This window comes from Jatropha curcas, chromosome 5 (genome assembly GCF_041381405.1).
Source record: "Jatropha curcas cultivar XTBG-Jc1 chromosome 5, XTBG_Jcur_1.0, whole genome shotgun sequence".
NCBI lineage: Eukaryota > Viridiplantae > Streptophyta > Magnoliopsida > Malpighiales > Euphorbiaceae > Jatropha > Jatropha curcas.
In genome coordinates this window covers 16832376-16851405 of record NC_143155.1, presented here as the reverse complement: position 1 = coordinate 16851405, position 19030 = coordinate 16832376, and the positions used below count along the sequence as shown (strand labels likewise).

The window sequence follows — 19030 nt, the reverse complement described above, 5'->3', positions numbered from 1 at the left end:
TAATTAATTTACTCGACCGTTTAAAATTGCTTGTTTATTTTAATTTTTTTTAAAAGAAAAAACCATTTTATATAATAACAAATTTTAACTAATATTAGCTATTTTAGGCAAGAGTAATTTCAATTATATATTAACTATTTTTGAATAAAGAGAGAATAAGTTTTATTTATTTTTAAAAATTTAAGTTTATCATTGCTTTTGTATTTATTTATTTTTTTTTTTTTGAACGAACACAATAATTCAAGCAAATCATGTGCGATAAGGTTATAAAAAAGCTACCAAACTAAAATCTGAACACATTCATCCCATATTACTCGATACCAAACTACATTCATGTATTCCAAAGCATAAATCTTACTCGATACCCAATAGTTCCACTAAAAGACTTGAGCAGAAACAAGGTACAAAAACTTGCATGCCAGATCAAGCGAAGACTGCAGAAATTAATTAGATTTCTCCTCCATACCCTCCAGAAACTAAGTAATCCCTTCTTGAATTTGCAAGCTGCTGCGATTTTTGATGTTCCAACTTAGGACGATCATGGGGACGGTGACCAAGCCCACCACAATAAGCACAGCCCTTAACTCCACTTGCATTAGTAATAGTCTCTCCATCCGCGTTTAGATCTTGTAACTCAGCAAGGACAGGTGGGATCCTCTGTTTTGCTTCTTGCAATAGGTGCTTCAAATCGAGAAGTGTTGTTTCACACTGGTTTTTGTTTATAAAGGTAGTTACAGTTCCTGTCTTATCACACCTTCCAGTTCGTCCAATTCTATGAATGTAATTTTCAATTTCTGCAGGCATATCATAGTTTATAACATGTTGGATATTAGGGAAGTCCAAACCCTTTGAAGCAACATCAGTTGCAACCAAGATATCTTTCTTGCCTGCTTTGAAGGAGACAATTGCATATTCTCTCTCTTCTTGGTCTTTGCATTCGCCGCAGCGTCGACTCCCTTCAGGAGAAGATATTCATGAATGTCATCCACATAAACCTTGTTCTCACAAAATATCAGAACAGGAGGTGGGGTCTTCTTTAGGCACTCAAGAAGGTAAACGAACTTTGCTTCCTATTTTACATACTCAACCTCTTGGATCACATCAAGGTTTGCAGCACCGACCCCTCCATCATTAACAGTAACGGGTTTTACCAATGCGGTTCTGGCAAAGTTCCGAATTTTGGTGGGCATGGTGGCAGAGAAAAGAAGAGTCTGCCTTTGAGCTTTAAAGTGATTAAAGACTTCCCTTATGTCATCCTCAAATTCCAAATCCACTAACCTGTCAGCCTCATCCAATGTCAAATACCGACTTATCAAGATTCATTTTCTTCTTTGCTAGTACGTCCCTCAATCTGAACCCTTTTTTCTGAACCTCCAACTGCGACCTCGTATCCACTCCACCAATACAAAGCAATGGCCTCAACTCTGGATATCCAGCCTCCCTCATAGAATCAAAAACTGTTCCACTACTTCATAAGTCTGTCTAGCTAGTTCTCTAGAAGGACATATAATCGATCCAAAGGGTCCTTCTTCCGTCGCAATAGGCATCATAATTTCCTCCTGTAAAGCCTCATAATCATTGGCAGCACAAAAACAAGTGTCTTCCCAGACCCTGTAAGAGATATTCCAATCCTGCCCCTTCCAGTTAAGATAACCGGAAGTCCTTGAACCTAAACGGGAGTAGGCTGCACATCCTTTAGCTTTCAACTTCTTCAAAATCGGCTCAGGAAATCTAATTTCCCTGAAGTTTTTTATTTGAGGAGGAATATCTTCCCCATCAACTATAATATGCCATTGTTTTCGAATTTCATCGCACTGCTTTCTGGACATTCTTCTAATTGAAGCGGCGGTTTCCACCCAGTAAACAAAGGCTTAGTATACGTAATTCCATTAGCCAATTCACGAACAGACATTAGGGTTTTCCTATCTGATAAATGCTCTATCATTTCCTTCTCTTGCTGAACTATCTGCGCCGTTTGACTTATTGCCGGTTGATCCCATTTAAGCTGAGAAGCCTTAACGAGCAGACTCGGTTTACTTCAGCTAGCTTTGATTTTTCAATATCCTCCTCCAAAGCAGACGATCTTCCTTTTCTTTGGAGGAACTTTGTGCTTCAATTGCGCGGCGTTTGGAAACAGGAATATATTCCATATCTTCCCCCTGGTTTCTTTTACTACCAAAACGAACAAGCGGCGACATAATAATGAATATTGCAGATTAGATCAGTGACGAAAACCCTAATTCAATTTTAAATTGAACTAGCGAGTAGGCAAGAGCGAGCGATAAAACCATAGACACGAAATAGCGTTTGAAGAGGCGATTGGCAATGTAAACAGCTCTGCAGTGATTGGTGGAGCATTTATAACAGAGAATCGGTGATTATTGCATTAGGACTAGGATCAGGAAATCCATTCCCGATTATTATTTGACTAGTTTTATTGTTCAACTAAATAACCCTTAGCTCCCAAGTAAACCATCATTGCTTTTGTATTAACACACTTTCAATTTGATATTAAATATTTTATAACGGAAAATACTCGAAAATAGACTCTCACTTATGGTTATTAAAATACCTTTGGAATTTTCTTTTTTTATAAACCATGGTATCTCGACTTTGCAGTGCCAACTCAACCGCAACTTATAGGTACCTCAATTTAATATTTTAATAAAACAAATTTCAGCTTAACTTACCTGGATGCTGACTCTAGCTATGGTTACTATCAAAAAACAAATAAGAAAAAAAAAAAAAAATATATATATATATATATATATATATATATATATATACTTTACATCGACTGTGTACGTATTGATATAATTAATTATTTTTTCCTTATATTTTAAAACTACACTATTTTATCTTTGTAATTGGATCTATTAACGACTTAAATTTTAAATAATAGACAGAACGATAACTTCGTTTAGTAGAGATAAACCACAAGGATTAAATAATGTAACTTTTAAAATTTAATGACAAATTAATTAATTATGCCAAAAAGTAGGGATAAAATCGTATTTTTCTCTTATTTCATTTCAATTATGAAATCACTAGATAATTTCAGACGACATACAAATATAAAAACCTAGCCATTCGCTTGCAAGGTTTCATTCATTTATCTATGATGCTGGACTTCAAGATTAATTAAAAAAAAAAAATGATACTTCTGCATACGGCATAAAACAGAAAACTTGTTGAGAATCAAATGTTATTTCTGCAAAGCAAATACATGTTGCTGCTGATTATCATCAGCTAATGCACTACATGTTGAAGATTATATAGTAAAATTATAAACATGGAATCACATAATTATCATCATCCTCCTTAAAGTACTACTACTTCACTTGTTCAAACCTACCTTTAGCACAAAAGTATCAAATTCAGAGCGTGAATTTGACTGATAGGTGACAAAATACTTAACAACTGGCCTTGTGTATTTCATATACCATTAGCTGCAAAATGTAAAGAACAACAAAAATCAGATGGCAATAAAAGTAGCAGTCTATTCAATTGTGAATAGGACTCTCTATTTTCCTCAACTTTCTTTCCGACTTCCAAGCATCAATTTGCTCTGTGGCATTACAATGTGCTGATTTAGGATCTGTCCAGTACAGGCAAGGTGCAACTGTATCACAAGCATAGCAGTAACACTGCAATCCATTAAAGGACAAACTATAAATCGTCTTACAATCTGTTAAGCAAGTTCAAGCTATCCTATCAAAAGGGAAACGCATTAAAGACCCAAATTTTATTCAATCTTATTAAAATGGAGATTCAAGTTATACCAGATGGCAATAGTTCTCATGTGGGGTTTTCTCAAATGGGTATTTGAGACAAAGATGCCTTGGATGTGGGTAATCTCTGCAAGCAACCTGTAGATACAAATTTAAACCCAAAAAAAAAAAAAAAACTTACATCGTTAAAAAGGGAAAACCCAATTCAGATCATGGAAAAAAGAATGTTAAAATAAAGAAAAAACCTGGCCTCTTTCTGCAACAATAGAGAGTTCATCATCGGTGGAAAGAGAGAGGTTGGAGATAGAGTGAAGTGGCTCGCCTGGATCAAAATCAAGAATAAAGCAATCATAAATCTCGTCAAATGGCTTCATATCTACCTTCCTTTTTAGACAGAAAATGGGCCGAAGTGGTGATTCTTGTATCTCTATCTCGTTTTCCTTTTCCATCTCTTTCATATCGAATCACTCTCTATCTATCAAAATTTTGCTTTCTCTGCTCGTCTTGTCTATTTATCTTCATGATGAAGAAAATCAATTTTCGAACCGTGGGGTTCGTGTATATGACCGTTAGGCTCTTCCTAGTGTGAAATACTGCCATGTATAAAATTCAAAAGTAATGATCTGAAATTGGGCCAATAAAATGGAAGAGCGTCTTCAACCTCTAGACTAAAGCCCAGTTAAATCATGGGTGGAACTAGCCGAAATCGACTCATTTATTTATTATTATTTTCTAAATTATCTTTCTTGTTGAGCCCATTTCAACTAGCCCAAACATCTTCTCATTTATCTATTATTTTATTAACATCATCATCATTTTTTTTTTTAAATATTATACTCTAGGAAAAAAAAATCTAGACTGAATAATATATAAACTAGATTTTAGAATTTAGGATTTTAGGATTGAGGGGTTTATATTTTAGGGTTTTGGGTTTAGAGTTTAAGTTTTTGGGAATTTAGGATTTTAGAGTTTCACAAAGAACATATGGTTTGAGTTTTAAGATTTTAGAGTCTAAAATTTAGGGTTTAGGGTTAAAGGTTTAACATAATTTTATGAAATAAGGTTAAATTTATCCCTTTCTCAAAAAAAAAAAAAAAAAAAAGGTTAAATGTATCCTTTCAACTAATAAGTAAATACAATTTGATCAAAAATCAATTTTTTTGTATGATTTACCTTCGTCAGCTTCTACCAAAGGAATCAAAAGCTCATGTTTTTTTTTTTAAAAAAAGAAAACCATTTTTTCCCAAAATAAAAAATTATTTTAAATCAAATAAAATTGTACATAATGAAATATTTTATTTAAATCAAATTAATATAATTGAGAAGTAATAAATATTTTAAACTAAATATTCAATATAATTAAATATTTTTATGATCTTATAATTTTTTTGATGAAATATTTTGTTTAATTATACTGTTATTTTTTTATAATTATTGTGTTGTTTTAAATATTTTTCTTTTCTAAGTTTCAACTTTTTAAATAATTTTTATTAATTGAAAATATCAGAAATTATTTTTCTTTAAAAAAATAGTCTCATCGAACCCTGAATTTTTATTTTCGAAACTTTAGAATTTTTATTAAATCAAAAACCCAAATTTTTGATAGTATGGGTTGTTAAGACCGAGAAAGTTTAACTTGAGCCTGAATTTGAATTGGGCCCAAGCCCAATAGCAGACTGTCTGGAAATTTTGATGAAATAAAATGGAATGCTACTATATAAACTAATTATCCTGAATTATTATTGTTGTATTATTAGAAAGTAAGTTGAAGAAATGTTTTATGACCCAACTAAAATAATTAAATAAATTGAACCGGACTCGGAATCAATTTGAATTGTCGAAAACCCCACGAATAATTCGAAAATCGAGTGAAAAACTCGAAAACCAAACAAAATGAGACCAAACCATTAAATCAGACCAAACCGGTTCAAATCGAACCGGAATGGTCTAGAAGCCACTTTCTTTCCTTTTCTCTTTTCTTTTCCTTTCCCTCCCCCCCTTCCTCCCTTCTTCTTTCTCCTCCATGGCGTGACAGGCTCCTCTCCCCCTTGCGCTACGCTTCCGGCCACCACTCGATCGGAATGGAGTGGCGATCGGTTCGTCTGACTTCGGTGGTCACGATTCTAGCCTCCCTTCACGTCGATCGGGCCTGTAGCGGCGCGGATGGAGCTGTCTTCCTCGCGACAGTCGCTCTTCTCCATCTACGGCGATCTACACGGTTTCCGGCGGTCCCAGTGGAGGAGACAGGCGCCAATCAACTCTCCACGACGCTGTGAGTAATTTCCCTCTATCACTTTGCGATTTCAGCGAAGCTTGAGACGTGGTTGTGTGCGGAGGAGGTGCAGCGGCTGTCGGACCCGATCCAGCCAATTAGAGGACCGATCCCATGAAATTAACACTAGAAATGGAATCCTTGGTGAATTTTGAGTCGAGTAGTGTGATCGTCGTGAATTTCTGGGCGGTTTGACGTTTCCGGCCACCGTGCACGGCGGTCGGCGGCACTCCGGCGAGGCCCCGAGAGACAGAATCCTCTTCTCTTCGCGCTGATCATGGAATCGTCCCCCGATTCCCAATGGGTACGTTCTAAGACTCAATTCTTAATTTTTATATATAAAGAATTAATTGACAAATGAATTTAATCGAGTTATTAAATAGACTAAATTGCATAACAAGAAATTAACTTATTGAATTAACTTAAAAATATATGAATATTTATAGTCTTTTGTAAATAAATTAGATTGATTAGTGTGCGAATTTGGATAGCGAACATGATTTGTTAACTGGTTTAGGACTTTAGGATAAATTAATCGCAAATTAGTTTAGAACATTGTCAAATAAATTACATGATTGTTATTATGACTAGGTGATTTGAGGAGAAAGAATAAATTAGAATTAGTTAATTAGTTAATTAGTTAATTAGATAACCATTAGATTAAAACTAGCCGATTGTGCATAAGAGAAGTAAGGCGAATTTTAGCTGGTTAACGGCTAGAATCGAAATTTGATAAAATTAGTTACCGTAAAGCTAATAATTTAATTAATAAATGATCTTATATGGATATTATTAGAATTAGTTTGTAAATTTTTAAGTTGAGTGTTGATATTGTTGTTATGGAAGGAGGATGAGATTTTAAATTGATTGATTGCCCGACGGATGGGCTGTGTGCATTGATTGAGAAAGAGATAATGATATTGTGATATGTGAGCAGGTAGATAGTCCGATTTTTAGGGGAGGTGCTACCGAAATTTTGACAGAAACTAGACTAAATTTTAATTAATAACATAATTAATAAGTTTACTTAGAGTAGTTCTATAATTTGGTACATAATAAATCTGGTGCTCTGATTATTTATTATCTTTATTATAGATTTCATTATTTACATATTTACTTATTTATTTTCATCCTTATTGTTATTATTGTTATTTATTTTATCATTATTGTTTATTGTCAATACTATTATTTATTTATTTATTTACATTGATTTTGGATGTTTAAGTGCGCATTGCATTACAGTGTCTAATCGATCAATATGTTTGCATTTGACTGCAATGTTGATTAATTGTGATGTGATATTGCCGTGCTTTGATTGTGTGGAATTGGGATGAAGTGGGTCACCATGGGTTTGTGAGGACGGTCGAAAAAGCATAGATCCGGATTATGATGAATTATGAAACTGGACCGTCAGCCGGGTAAATGGGAGATCGGCGCCCCCGTGTGCACCTTCTGTTACCGTTACTGTTAACCACAGGTTGGCTTCTTTATTGGGCGCACCTGATAATCTAGATTTGATCGCAGCCCGCAGGGTGGCCTCCTGTTGTGAGCGCCTGATGATCTAGATTTGATGGAGATGACCGGGTTGCCTCCTGTTGGTATGAAAAAGAAAAGAGAGGATAGAAAAACAATGAGAGGGCTGGTCAAGTGAGGATTAGACCGGTCGTCCAGTATGGGGGATCGGCTCCCTGGTGCACATGTGAGAGGATGAGCCATGTGGGAGGACAGCTCATCGGGGGTTCGGTGACTCCACTGACTAATTTCCACGTGATGTGATTATTTGAAGGTGATATTGTTTGTGAGTGCTGGTGACATGCCATTTTGTGTGACTGGCTGCGTGAGCATATACTAGTCGGATGACTAGATTGATATATATATATATATATATATATATATATATATATATATATCTGTGTGAATGTGTGTGTTGTGCAATAGTAGTTACTCATTAGAAAGCTCACATATCTTGTTTAATTTTTCAGGAAGAAAGTTTCTCTTTAGTTCGACTAAGCTATGTTCTTTCGTTGCAGAGTTAGAAAGAAAATTTTCCTAGACCAATAAATATTTTGCTATGTATCTAGATGTATAAAAATCTATGTATGTCTATTAGTTAGTGACTCCGCAGTTGTAGAAACTGTATACAATTAGTCGTGTATGATAACAATATAATTATATGGGCTGAATGTTTAATATTATATTGAGCTGGTAAAGTTTTAGTGTTTCAGGCTTACTACGGGCCTCGGGGGCCTTAAGCTTACCTGGGCCCTAGTGCCGGTCCGGCCCACGGAAACGAGTCGTGACAAAGTTGGTATCAGAGCTTAGGTTAGGGTTCTAGGACACAACTGCGGAGTATAGGAAATTTCTTTATGTTGGGATCGGCCGTAACCAACATAAGGAAGGGAACTTTGTGATTCCCCTCTTTAGGGATGGTGGACGCACTAGACCCTATGAGGTGGGAAAACCCACACCTATTGTGTAAAAATCTATAAACTATAGAAGAACTAGTTGAGGATTAGAGTGAAAGTAATGGATAGTAGGATGAACCCATCACAATACCTGTAGGGGCTAAGGCAATTATCAACCCTTAAGCTAGGGAATAGAGTAATACCTGATGGTAGTGGATTGGCCTGATCACCCAGTACACTACTTTTCATGTGAACTCTATCCCTGTCAGTGAGTAAGATAGTGTAGAGAATAAATAGGATCTTCATTGGTATGGTAGATTCATGAACATAAATAATAACTCTGAGGTAAGTAGAAATCTGTGTCTAGTTTTTAATACAGCTACTGAATCTCTTTAGAGCTTATTCAAAAATATAAACCTTTTTATTTTTGTCTTCATTTTATTTACCTGACATTTTAAATTTAAAACCCCATTTTTTCTTATTTATTTTAAATTCAAATTGTGTTATGATAAATAATTTGAAATTGATTATTTATATAGAAAATTATTTTTGAAAGCTGTCCATTTATATCACGGGGCCAATTGGATTAGATCATAAAATGAAATAATTGCGAGGATAATAGAATTTTAAGGAAGATTTGGAAAAGAAGAATAAGACAAGTGGTGATGATGATATTAACTAATAGACAGTTAGTAGTCAAGTTGAGAACATGAACGCTGGAAATGTCGGGTAGCCGATTTTGGTATAGAAGTTAAGTGGGGATTAGATTTGGAGTATGTGATTGTTTAATGTATAAGTGAGAAAGAGAACAATAGAAATGAACTTGGACAGTTTAAGGGTAAGACATAATAGGTAACAAATTGTAATATATACATTAGGAGTAAGTGGTAGATAAATTTGAGGAACTTATAAATTCCTTACTAGACTTGAATAAGGGAAAGATTGATTGACTAAAGATAGATAAAATAGGTAAGTGGAATATGAAATTGACGTAAGGTAGTGATAAGTATATGCGAATCTTGAGTTAATAATTCCACGTAGAGAATTGAACTTTTGTTTAATTAAGGTTCTAATTAAAATGTTAGAACCGTGGGTTGTAAATTCTAATCTAGGCCATGAACAGGAAGTGAGAGGTTAATAGTAAAAATAAACTGGACAATGAGGAGTTATTGAGATCAACTTAATGTAATATTTGGATGGTAAGGTAGTATTAGGTTGGGAATTAATGGAATTTAATTGAAAGATCTTTGTTGATAGGTATTAGATAAAGGTGAATATTTAAGATAGGTAATAAATACTAAGTTGAATTATTGGTGATTAGGCAACATTAGTAAAATGAAAGGTTATCAGATGAGATTTAGGTTGAGAACGGAAGTGCGAATTACTAAGAGATATTATTATGAAAGTTAAATTTTCGTGATGAATATTAAGGCGACATAAGGAATAAGCATTGGAAAGAGAAGTTGATGGTTAAGTGGAAGGAGTGAAAATTTTCACAGGATTGAGATAGCTAAGGGATGCAGTGATTTAGGAGCTGTATAACAGATGAACTAATCTATAGTAAAGATATTATAAGGACAATCGAATTTGCATAGATGAGAGGCAAAAACAGTTATTTCGAAGCGGCCTGTGATATAATAGATAGCGAAAATTGCAGATGATTTTGCCTAAAGTTTTGAAGTAAAGCAACAAGTTTTCAAAAGTTTTGATTAATAAGGGTTTTATTAAATAACACATGTGAATTGAACGAGTTAATTCTTATGATTGTAAGTAAATCATAATTACAATTGTTTGCCTTTGTAAATTATGTTTGGCCTTCACAGAAGAATGTCTAATAAAATTTAAATTTTCAAATGAAGTTACATAATTTTGAGAGAAATCTATGATATATGATATGTACTTTTCTGTTAAACCTGATTTTATTGCCAAATTTTATTCAAGAAAGATTTTCTAAAGAGTTCAGTAGCTGTCTAAAGATAGTGATTGAAGATTTAGGTAATAAACTCAAACTCTTGTGAGTGTTAGCTAGGTGGCACTAAATAAGATGGTTGGCGAGGGAATTACAATTAGAATACTTGACCCTTTTCTTTCCTAGGTTCATATTATTTACTCTCGAGCTGTGCCCTTGGTGTTGGAAGTAAATTCTTATGGCTTTGAAATTCTTTGTGTGTTCATTCTTAATCTCTCTTACTAGATTTCAATTCGAGGACGAATTGTCTTAAGGGGGGGGGGGAGATTGAAACACCCTGAATTTTTATTTTCGAAACTTTGGAATTTTTATTAAATCAAAAACCCAAATTTTTGATAGTATGGGTTGTTAAGACCGAGAAAGTTTAACTTGAGCCTGAATTTGAATTGGGCCCAAGCCCAATAGCAGACTGTCTGGAAATTTTGATGAAATAAAATGGAATGCTACTATATAAACTAATTATCCTGAATTAACTTAGTGTTATTATTATTGTTGTATTATTAGAAAGTAAGTTGAAGAAATGTTTTATGACCCAACTAAAATAATTAAATAAATCGAACTGGACCCGGAATCAATTTGAATTGTCGAAAACCCCACGAATAATTCAAAAATTGAGTGAAAAACTCGAAAACCAAACAAAATGAGACCAAACCATTAAATCAGACCAAACCGGTTCAAATCGAACCGGAATGGTCTAGAAGCCACTTTCTTTCCTTTTCTCTTTTCTTTTCCTTTCCCTCCTCCCCTTCCTCCCTTCTTCTTTCTCCTCCATGGCGTGACAGGCTCCTCTCCCCCTTGCGCTACACTTCCGGCCACCACTCGATCGGAATGGAGTGGCGATCGGTTCGTCTGACTTCGGTGGTCACGATTCTAGCCTCCCTTCACGTCGATCGGGCCTGTAGCGGCGCGGATGGAGCTGTCTTCCTCGCGACAGTCGCTCTTCTCCATCTACGGCGATCTACACGGTTTCCGGCGGTCCCAGTGGAGGAGACAGGCGCCAATCAACTCTCCACGACGCTGTGAGTAATTTCCCTCTATCACTTTGCGATTTCAGCGAAGCTTGAGACGTGGTTGTGTGCGGAGGAGGTGCAGCGGCTGTCGGACCCGATCCAGCCAATTAGAGGACCAATCCCATGAAATTAACACTAGAAATGGAATCCTTGGTGAATTTTGAGTCGAGTAGTGTGATCGTCGTGAATTTCCGGGCGGTTTGACGTTTCCGGCCACCGTGCACGGCGGTCGGCGGCCGGCGGCGGCGGTCCGGTGACCGGTCGGCGGCACTCCGGCGAGGCCCCGAGAGACAGAATCCTCTTCTCTTCACGCTGATCATGGAATCGTCGCCCGATTCCCAATGGGTACGTTCTAAGACTCAATTCTTAATTTTTATATATAAAGAATTAATTGACAAATGAATTTAATCGAGTTATTAAATAGAATAAATTGCATAACAAGAAATTAACTTATTGAATTAACTTAAAAATATATGAATATTTATAGTCTTTTGTAAATAAATTAGATTGATTAGTGTGCGAATTTGGATAGCGAACATGATTTGTTAACTGGTTTAGGACTTTAGGATAAATTAATCGTAAATTAGTTTAGAACATTGTCAAATAAATTACATGATTGTTATTATGACTAGGTGATTTGAGGAGAAAGAATAAATTAGAATTAGTTAATTAGTTAATTAGTTAATTAGATAACTATTAGATTAAAACTAGCCGATTGTGCATAAGAGAAGTAAGGCGAATTTTAGTTGGTTAACGGCTAGAATCGAAATTTGATAAAATTAGTTACCGTAAAGCTAATAATTTAATTAATAAATGATCTTATATGGATATTATTAGAATTAGTTTGTAAATTTTTAAGTTGAGTGTTGATATTGTTGTTATGGAAGGAGGATGGGATTTTAAATTGATTGATTGCCCGACGGATGGGCTGTGTGCATTGATTGAGAAAGAGATAATGATATTGTGATATGTGAGCAGGTAGATAGTCCGATTTTTAGGGGAGGTGTTGCCGAAATTTTGACAGAAACTAGACTAAATTTTAATTAATAACATAATTAATAAGTTTACTTAGAGTAGTTCTATAATTTGGTACATAATAAATCTGGTGCTCTGATTATTTATTATCTTTATTATAGATTTCATTATTTACATATTTACTTATTTATTTTCATCCTTATTGTTATTATTGTTATTTATTTTATCATTGTTGTTTATTGTCAATACTATTATTTATTTATTTATTTACATTGATTTTGGATGTTTAAGTGCGCATTGCATTACAGTGTCTAATCGATCAATATGTTTGCATTTGACTGCAATGTTTGATTAATTGTGATGTGATATTCCCGTGCTTTGATTGTGTGAAATTGGGATGAAGTGGGTCACCATGGGTTTGTGAGGACGGTCGAAAAAGCATAGATCCGGATTATGATGAATTATGAAACTGGACCGTCGACCGGGTAAATGGGAGATCGGCGCCCCCGTGTGCACCTTCTGTTACCGTTACTGTTAACCACAGGTTGGCTTCTTTATTGGGCGCACCTGATAATCTAGATTTGATCGCAGCCCGCAGGGTGGCCTCTTGTTGTGAGCGCCTGATGATCTAGATTTGATGGAGACGACCGGGTTGCCTCCTGTTGGTATGAAAAAGAAAAGAGAGGATAGAAAAACAATGAGAGGGCTGGTCAAGTGAGGATTAGACCGGTCGACCAGTATGGGGGATCGGCTCCCTGGTGCACATGTGAGAGGATGAGCCATGTGGGAGGACGGCTCATCGGGGGTTTGGTGACTCCACTGACTAATTTCCACGTGATGTGATTATTTGAAGGTGATATTGTTTGTGAGTGCTGGTGACATGCCATTTTGTGTGACTGGCTGCGTGAGCATATACTAGTCGGATGACTAGATTGATATATATATATATATATATATACATTTGTGTGAATGTGTGTGTTGTGCAATAGTAGTTACTCATTAGAAAGCTCACATATCTTGTTTAATTTTTCAGGAAGAAAGTTTCTCTTTAATTCGACTAAGCTATGTTCTTTCGTTGCAGAGTTAGAAAGAAAATTTTCCTAGACCAATAAATATTTTGCTATGTATCTAGATGTATAAAAATCTATGTATGTCTATTAGTTAGTGACTCCGCAGTTGTAGAAACTGTATACAATTAGTCGTGTATGATAACAATATAATTATATGGGCTGAATGTTTAATATTATATTGAGCTGGTAAAGTTTTAGTGTTTCAGGCTTACTATGGGCCTCAGGGGCCTTAAGCTTACCCGGGCCCTAGTGCCGGTCCGGCCCACGGAAATGGGTCGTGACAATTTAACACCACTAAATTCTCTTTGTTTTTAGTTTGGGTAAAATTACTACTTTTTAGTGAAATAAATAATTTATTCTCTGTGTCAATTATGTGTGATCTGATTAGTCTTCTTACCTCTCGTAAAAGATATTGAGTTCAAGTCATTTCAAGCCGCAAAAATTATCACCAATTTAATCTAGTGAATGTTATTTAAAAAGGAGGGCTACCCTACTATATAACCTACAATGTCATTCCAATCTATTAGGCCTTATATGTTAAAAAAACAACTTATTCTCTGTATTTTAAAAAATATGTTACTAAGAACTTTCATTTGCAACCATTTAACAAAATTGTCATTTGATAAAAAATTGTAATTTTTTTCCTATTTAAGTGCCTATGGGGAATACTAAAATAACGTTCATTATATTCTCTTTGAGCTTTCCAAATTACCATTCTAGTATTTTGTCTTGTTTAAAATATAAAAGAAGATTTTCAATTTCATTTTGAAAAATATTGTCTTGATTCTTATCTAATGCACTCATAATAAAATCATCACATCCTTAGTCTTCTATCTAATCCAACCGCTTATACTTAATTAAAAAGATACAACTCAATTATTTTTTAACCTAAATTTCAAAGTATTTTCGAATAGTTGAATAACAATTCCATATTTATGCAAATTTTTTATTAATAAAAAATATTGTTAGACTATGTACTGATGTATATTTTGGCTATGTAAATTGAGTTAGTGGTATATTTGTAATTACATAATACTACACATGTATATAAGCTTATTCTAAAGGAATACACGGGGAGCGGGATTTCCTATATGGTATCAGAGCTCGAAATTTCAAGCCGCTCTCTCTAAACCCTAGTTCTTTTCTTCATCTTTATCTCTTTTCTTCTCTTTTCTAAACCATGGCAGGCAAGCATGATTTTCATCCAGCCCTTGCTGTTAACAATATCCGAAATTTTATTCCAATCATTCTTGAGACTGAAAAGGGGCAATATTCCTCTTGGGCGGAATTGTTCAAAATTCATTGCTGTGCCTATAAAGTTCTCGATTTCATTATTCCACCCTTGTCATCTGATACAGACAAGGAATCTTCTACGGCTACTGAAGTCGATCCAAGACTGCGGTCTCAATTGGATGCTACAGTTCTTCAATGGATTTATGGGACAATTTCTGTTGATCTTCTCAATACTATTTTTGAAATGGATTCCACTGCTCAAAACGCTTGGGATCGTCTGAAAGGTATTTTCCAAGACAATAAGAATTCTCGTGCCTTATATTTGGAAAGCCAATTTTCTCATGTTCTGTTGGACGATTTTCCAAATATTTCTGCTTATTGTCAAGAGATCAAAATGCTCTCCGATCAGCTTTCAAATGTTGGTGCCCCTGTTTCAAACCAACGCCTTGTTCTTCAATTGATTGCTGGATTAAATGAGGCTTATGATGGTGTAGCAACCATAATTCAGCAAAGTGACCCGTTGCCTCTCTTTTATGAAGCACGATCAAAATTGATTCTTGAAGAAACACGCAATTCTAAGCAGGCTGCCACTGCTTCTGCTGCCACTGGCACTGCACTTTTTACTACAGGTGTTACTGAGGAAAATTCTTCTTCTTCTCGTGTTGCTATTTCAGACAACACCAATACTGCTCCTCGTAATTATACTGGGCAACGTAGAGGACAGTCTCGCAACCCTAATAATTATCGCAGGAGAGGCAATAATGGACGCGGCAGAGGACGAAATAATAATAGCAATCAGAATTCTGGCTGTAATCGCCAAGGAAATAATCAATCAGGTGGGCAGCAATTTAACAATAATTTTTCTCATCAGCAACAACCACCTTATTATCCTTGGTCGGCTTATCCTCCTTGGCCTGCATGGGGGCAGCAAGCTTGGGCTGTTCCTCCACCATGTCCTTATCCAACCACTGCTTGGGCACGCCCATCTGCTCGTCAACCTGGCATACTTGGTTCTCGTCCACCGCAGGCCTATACTGCTCAAGCATCTTCTTCTGGCTATGCACCTACGGACATTGATGCTGCTATGCAAAGTATGTCTCTCAATCCACCTGAAGAACCTTGGCTCATGGACACAGGAGCTACCTCGCATATGACATCTTCTTCAGGTACTCTCTCGTCTTATTTTAATTTGAGCAGTAAAAATAATGATGTTATTGTTGGTAGTGGACAGAAAATACCAATTGCAGGATATGGGCATGCTTACCTTAAACCACCCCACCTTCCTTTATGTTTATCTAATGTTCTCCATGCACCAAAAATAATTAAAAATCTAGTCTCTGTCCGTCGTTTTACTATTGATAATCATGTCACTGTTGAGTTTGATCCTTTTGGGTTTTCTGTGAAGGATTTATGGACGGGGAGTCTTCTCATGCGATGTAATAGCGTTGGGGATTTATATCCCATAACTAGCAGTTTTCCTTCAAGTCTCTCAAAGTCTTCACCATTGGCTTTTGTTACCTTGTCCGCTGATTTATGGCATCGTAGATTGGGGCACCCGGGACCTCCTCTTTTACAATATCTTCATAGAAATAAATTAATTGATTGTAATTTTTCTTTTTCTAATAGTTGTCATTCTTGTGTTTTTGGGAAACAAGCTAGCTTACCTTTTTCAGATTCCAATTCTAATACTCTTATGCCTTTTGATATTATTCATAGTGATGTGTGGACTTCCCCTATATTGAGTTCTGCTGGTCATAAGTATTATGTTTTGTTTCTTGATGATTATACCGATTTTTTGTGGACTTTCCCATTAAGCCGAAAATCACAAGTCTTCCAAATTTTTCAATCATTTTCTGTGTTCATCAAGACCCAATTTGGTAGGAAAATTAAGTGTTTACAGTGTGACAATGGCAAAGAATATGATAATAATCAATTCAAACAATTTTGTCATGTGAATGGTATGAGTTTTCGATTTTCATGTCCTTTTACATCCTCTCAAAATGGGAAAGCCGAACGAAAAATCCGCACCATAAATAACATGGTTAGAACATTACTTTCTCAATCTTCCATGCCTCCTTCTTTTTGGCCTCATGCTTTGCAAATGGCTACTTATTTGATCAATATTGTTCCTCACAAAAATTTTAATTTTTCATCTCCTACATCTCTCCTTTATGGCCGGGTTCCATCTTACAGTCATTTACGAGTTTTTGGGTGTTTGTGTTTTCCTTTGTCTCCCTCTCCTACTATTCATAAACTCCAACCTCGTTCTACATCTTGTGTTTTTCTTGGTTATCCGACTAATCATAGGGGTTACAAGTGTTATGATTTGTCCACAAACAAAATCATTCTTTCTAGGCATGTTTCTTTTGATGAGTCAATTTTTCCCTTCGCTTCCGTCAAACCTCAGTTTCCATCTACCTATCACTTTTTGGATGACAGTGTTCATCCCTTATTACAATTTCATTTACAAAACTCCACATCTTCTCCACCTCCATTGTCATCTTCTCCTTCACCTATGGTCACGCAACCCGTCCCATCTGAAAATGTTTCTCCACAGCCACCACAACCTGTTACATCACCACCTCCTCCTGCTCCAGTCCGAACCATGACCACCCGCAGTATGCATGGCACCACCCGTCCTAAGAAGCATTTTAATTTGTTTGCTTCTTCGTCTTCTTTCACCCTACCTAATAGCCCACTTGCTGCCCTAAACGATCCAAATTGGAAGGCTGCCATGATTGATGAATATGCTACTTTAATTAAAAATAAGACGTGGGAGTTGGTACCCCGTCCTACCAATGCTAATGTGGTTCGGTATATGTGGGTTTTTCGCATCAAAACTACGTCTGATGGTTCTTTTGAGCGATACAAAGCTCGTCTTGTTTGTGATGGCAGGTCCCAACAGGTTGGTGTGGATTGTGATGAGACTTTCAGTCCAGTTGTTAAACCGGCTACCATTCGCACTGTCCTCAGTCTCGCTGTTTCAAAACGGTGGTGTATAAATCAACTGGATGTTCAAAATGCATTTCTGCATGGAAATTTAAGTGAAACAGTCTACTTGTATCAACCTTTGGGATTTAAGGATTCGACACATCCAGATTATGTTTGCCTCCTTCGCAAATCTTTATACGGTTTAAAACAAGCTCCACGAGCTTGGTACCAAAGGTTTGCTGATTATGCTCTTACTATTGGTTTTATTCACAGCAAATCTGATCATTCACTTTTCATTTATAGCAAGGGGACTGATTTGGCGTATCTTCTGCTCTATGTTGATGACATTATTCTCACCACTTCTTCAGAAAAGCTTCGGCTATCTATTATGTCTTTGCTGTCTTCAGAGTTTGCCATGAAAGACTTGGGTCCTTTGAATTACTTTCTGGGCATCTCTGTTCACCGAAACTCCTCCGGTTTATTCCTTTCTCAGCGTAAGTATGCTGCAGAAATTCTTGACAGAGCAGGCATGTCTAGTTGCAAATCTGTCTCGACGCCTGTTGACACCAAGCCGAAACTCAGTACTGATTCTGGTTCTTCATGTGATGATCCTCTCTTATATCGTCGTCTAGCTGGTGCACTTCAATATCTCACATTCACTAGACCGGATTTGTCTTATGCTGTTTAACAAATTTGCTTACATATGCACAATCCAACAACGGCTCATATGAGTGCTTTGAAGCGAATTTTGAGGTATCTCAAAGGCACTCTTTCTTATGGTTTGCACCTTTCGAACTCCCCTTTTTCATGTCTTACAGCTTACTCTGATGCTCATTGGGGTGGTTGTCCTGATACTAGACGCTCCACTTCTGGCTATTGTGTTTTTCTTGGTGATAATCTGATATCTTGGTCTTCTAAAAGACAACCGACATTATCACGCTCCAGCGCTGAAGCTGAATATCGTGGAGTCGCTAATGTTGTTGCAGAATCTTGTTGGCTTCGCAATTTACTATTGGAGTTAAAGGTGCCGATTAGCTTAGCCACATTGGTCTACTGTGATAATGTTAGTGCAGTTTATTTGTCTAGTAATCCGGTACAGCATCAGCGAACAAAGCATATAGAGATGGATATTCATTTTGTGCGTGAAAAGGTTGCTCGTGGGCAAGTCAGAGTTCAACATACTCCATACCGATTTCAGGTGGCCGATATTTTCACAAAAGGCTTACCACGAATCCTGTTTGATGATTTCAGATCCAGTCTCTGCGTTCGTGAAACTCCCGCTCTGACTGCGGGGGAGTGTTAGACTATGTACTGATGTATATTTTGGCTATGTAAATTGAGTTAGTGGTATATTTGTAATTACATAATACTACACATGTATATAAGCTTATTCTAAAGGAATACATGGGGAGCGGGATTTCCTATAAATATAAT

At 36.1% G+C, this 19030-nt stretch overlaps 1 protein-coding gene and 1 pseudogene across 1 annotated transcript; both read right to left on the bottom strand.

Annotated features, from left to right (window-relative positions):
• Positions 1 to 284: 284 nt before the first annotated feature.
• LOC105640812 (DEAD-box ATP-dependent RNA helicase 35 pseudogene) lies at positions 285 to 2618 on the bottom strand (annotated as a pseudogene).
• Positions 2619 to 3188: 570 nt separating this feature from the next.
• LOC105640806 (RPM1 interacting protein 13) lies at positions 3189 to 4304 on the bottom strand. Its single transcript, XM_089721121.1, has 3 exons — positions 3977 to 4304; positions 3783 to 3869; positions 3189 to 3647 (listed from the first exon to the last, which is right to left on the bottom strand). The coding sequence occupies exons 1-3, from the start codon at positions 4187 to 4189 to the stop codon at positions 3504 to 3506; spliced, it is 444 nt and encodes a 147-aa protein (XP_089577247.1). The 5' UTR covers positions 4190 to 4304; the 3' UTR covers positions 3189 to 3503.
• Between the last annotated feature and the right edge of the window lie 14726 nt (positions 4305 to 19030).

Bases quoted from the DNA above. Each gene is read 5' to 3' on its own strand.
- LOC105640806 (XM_089721121.1), bottom strand. From the start codon at position 4,189: ATGAAAGAGATGGAAAAGGAAAACGAGATAGAGATACAAGAATCACCA. The intron at 3,870-3,976 runs GTTTTTTCTTTA...TTGTATCTACAG, and splicing joins TTGTTGCAGAAAGAGGCCAG to GTTGCTTGCAGAGATTACCC. The intron at 3,648-3,782 runs GTATAACTTGAA...AATGGATTGCAG, and splicing joins ATGAGAACTATTGCCATCTG to TGTTACTGCTATGCTTGTGA.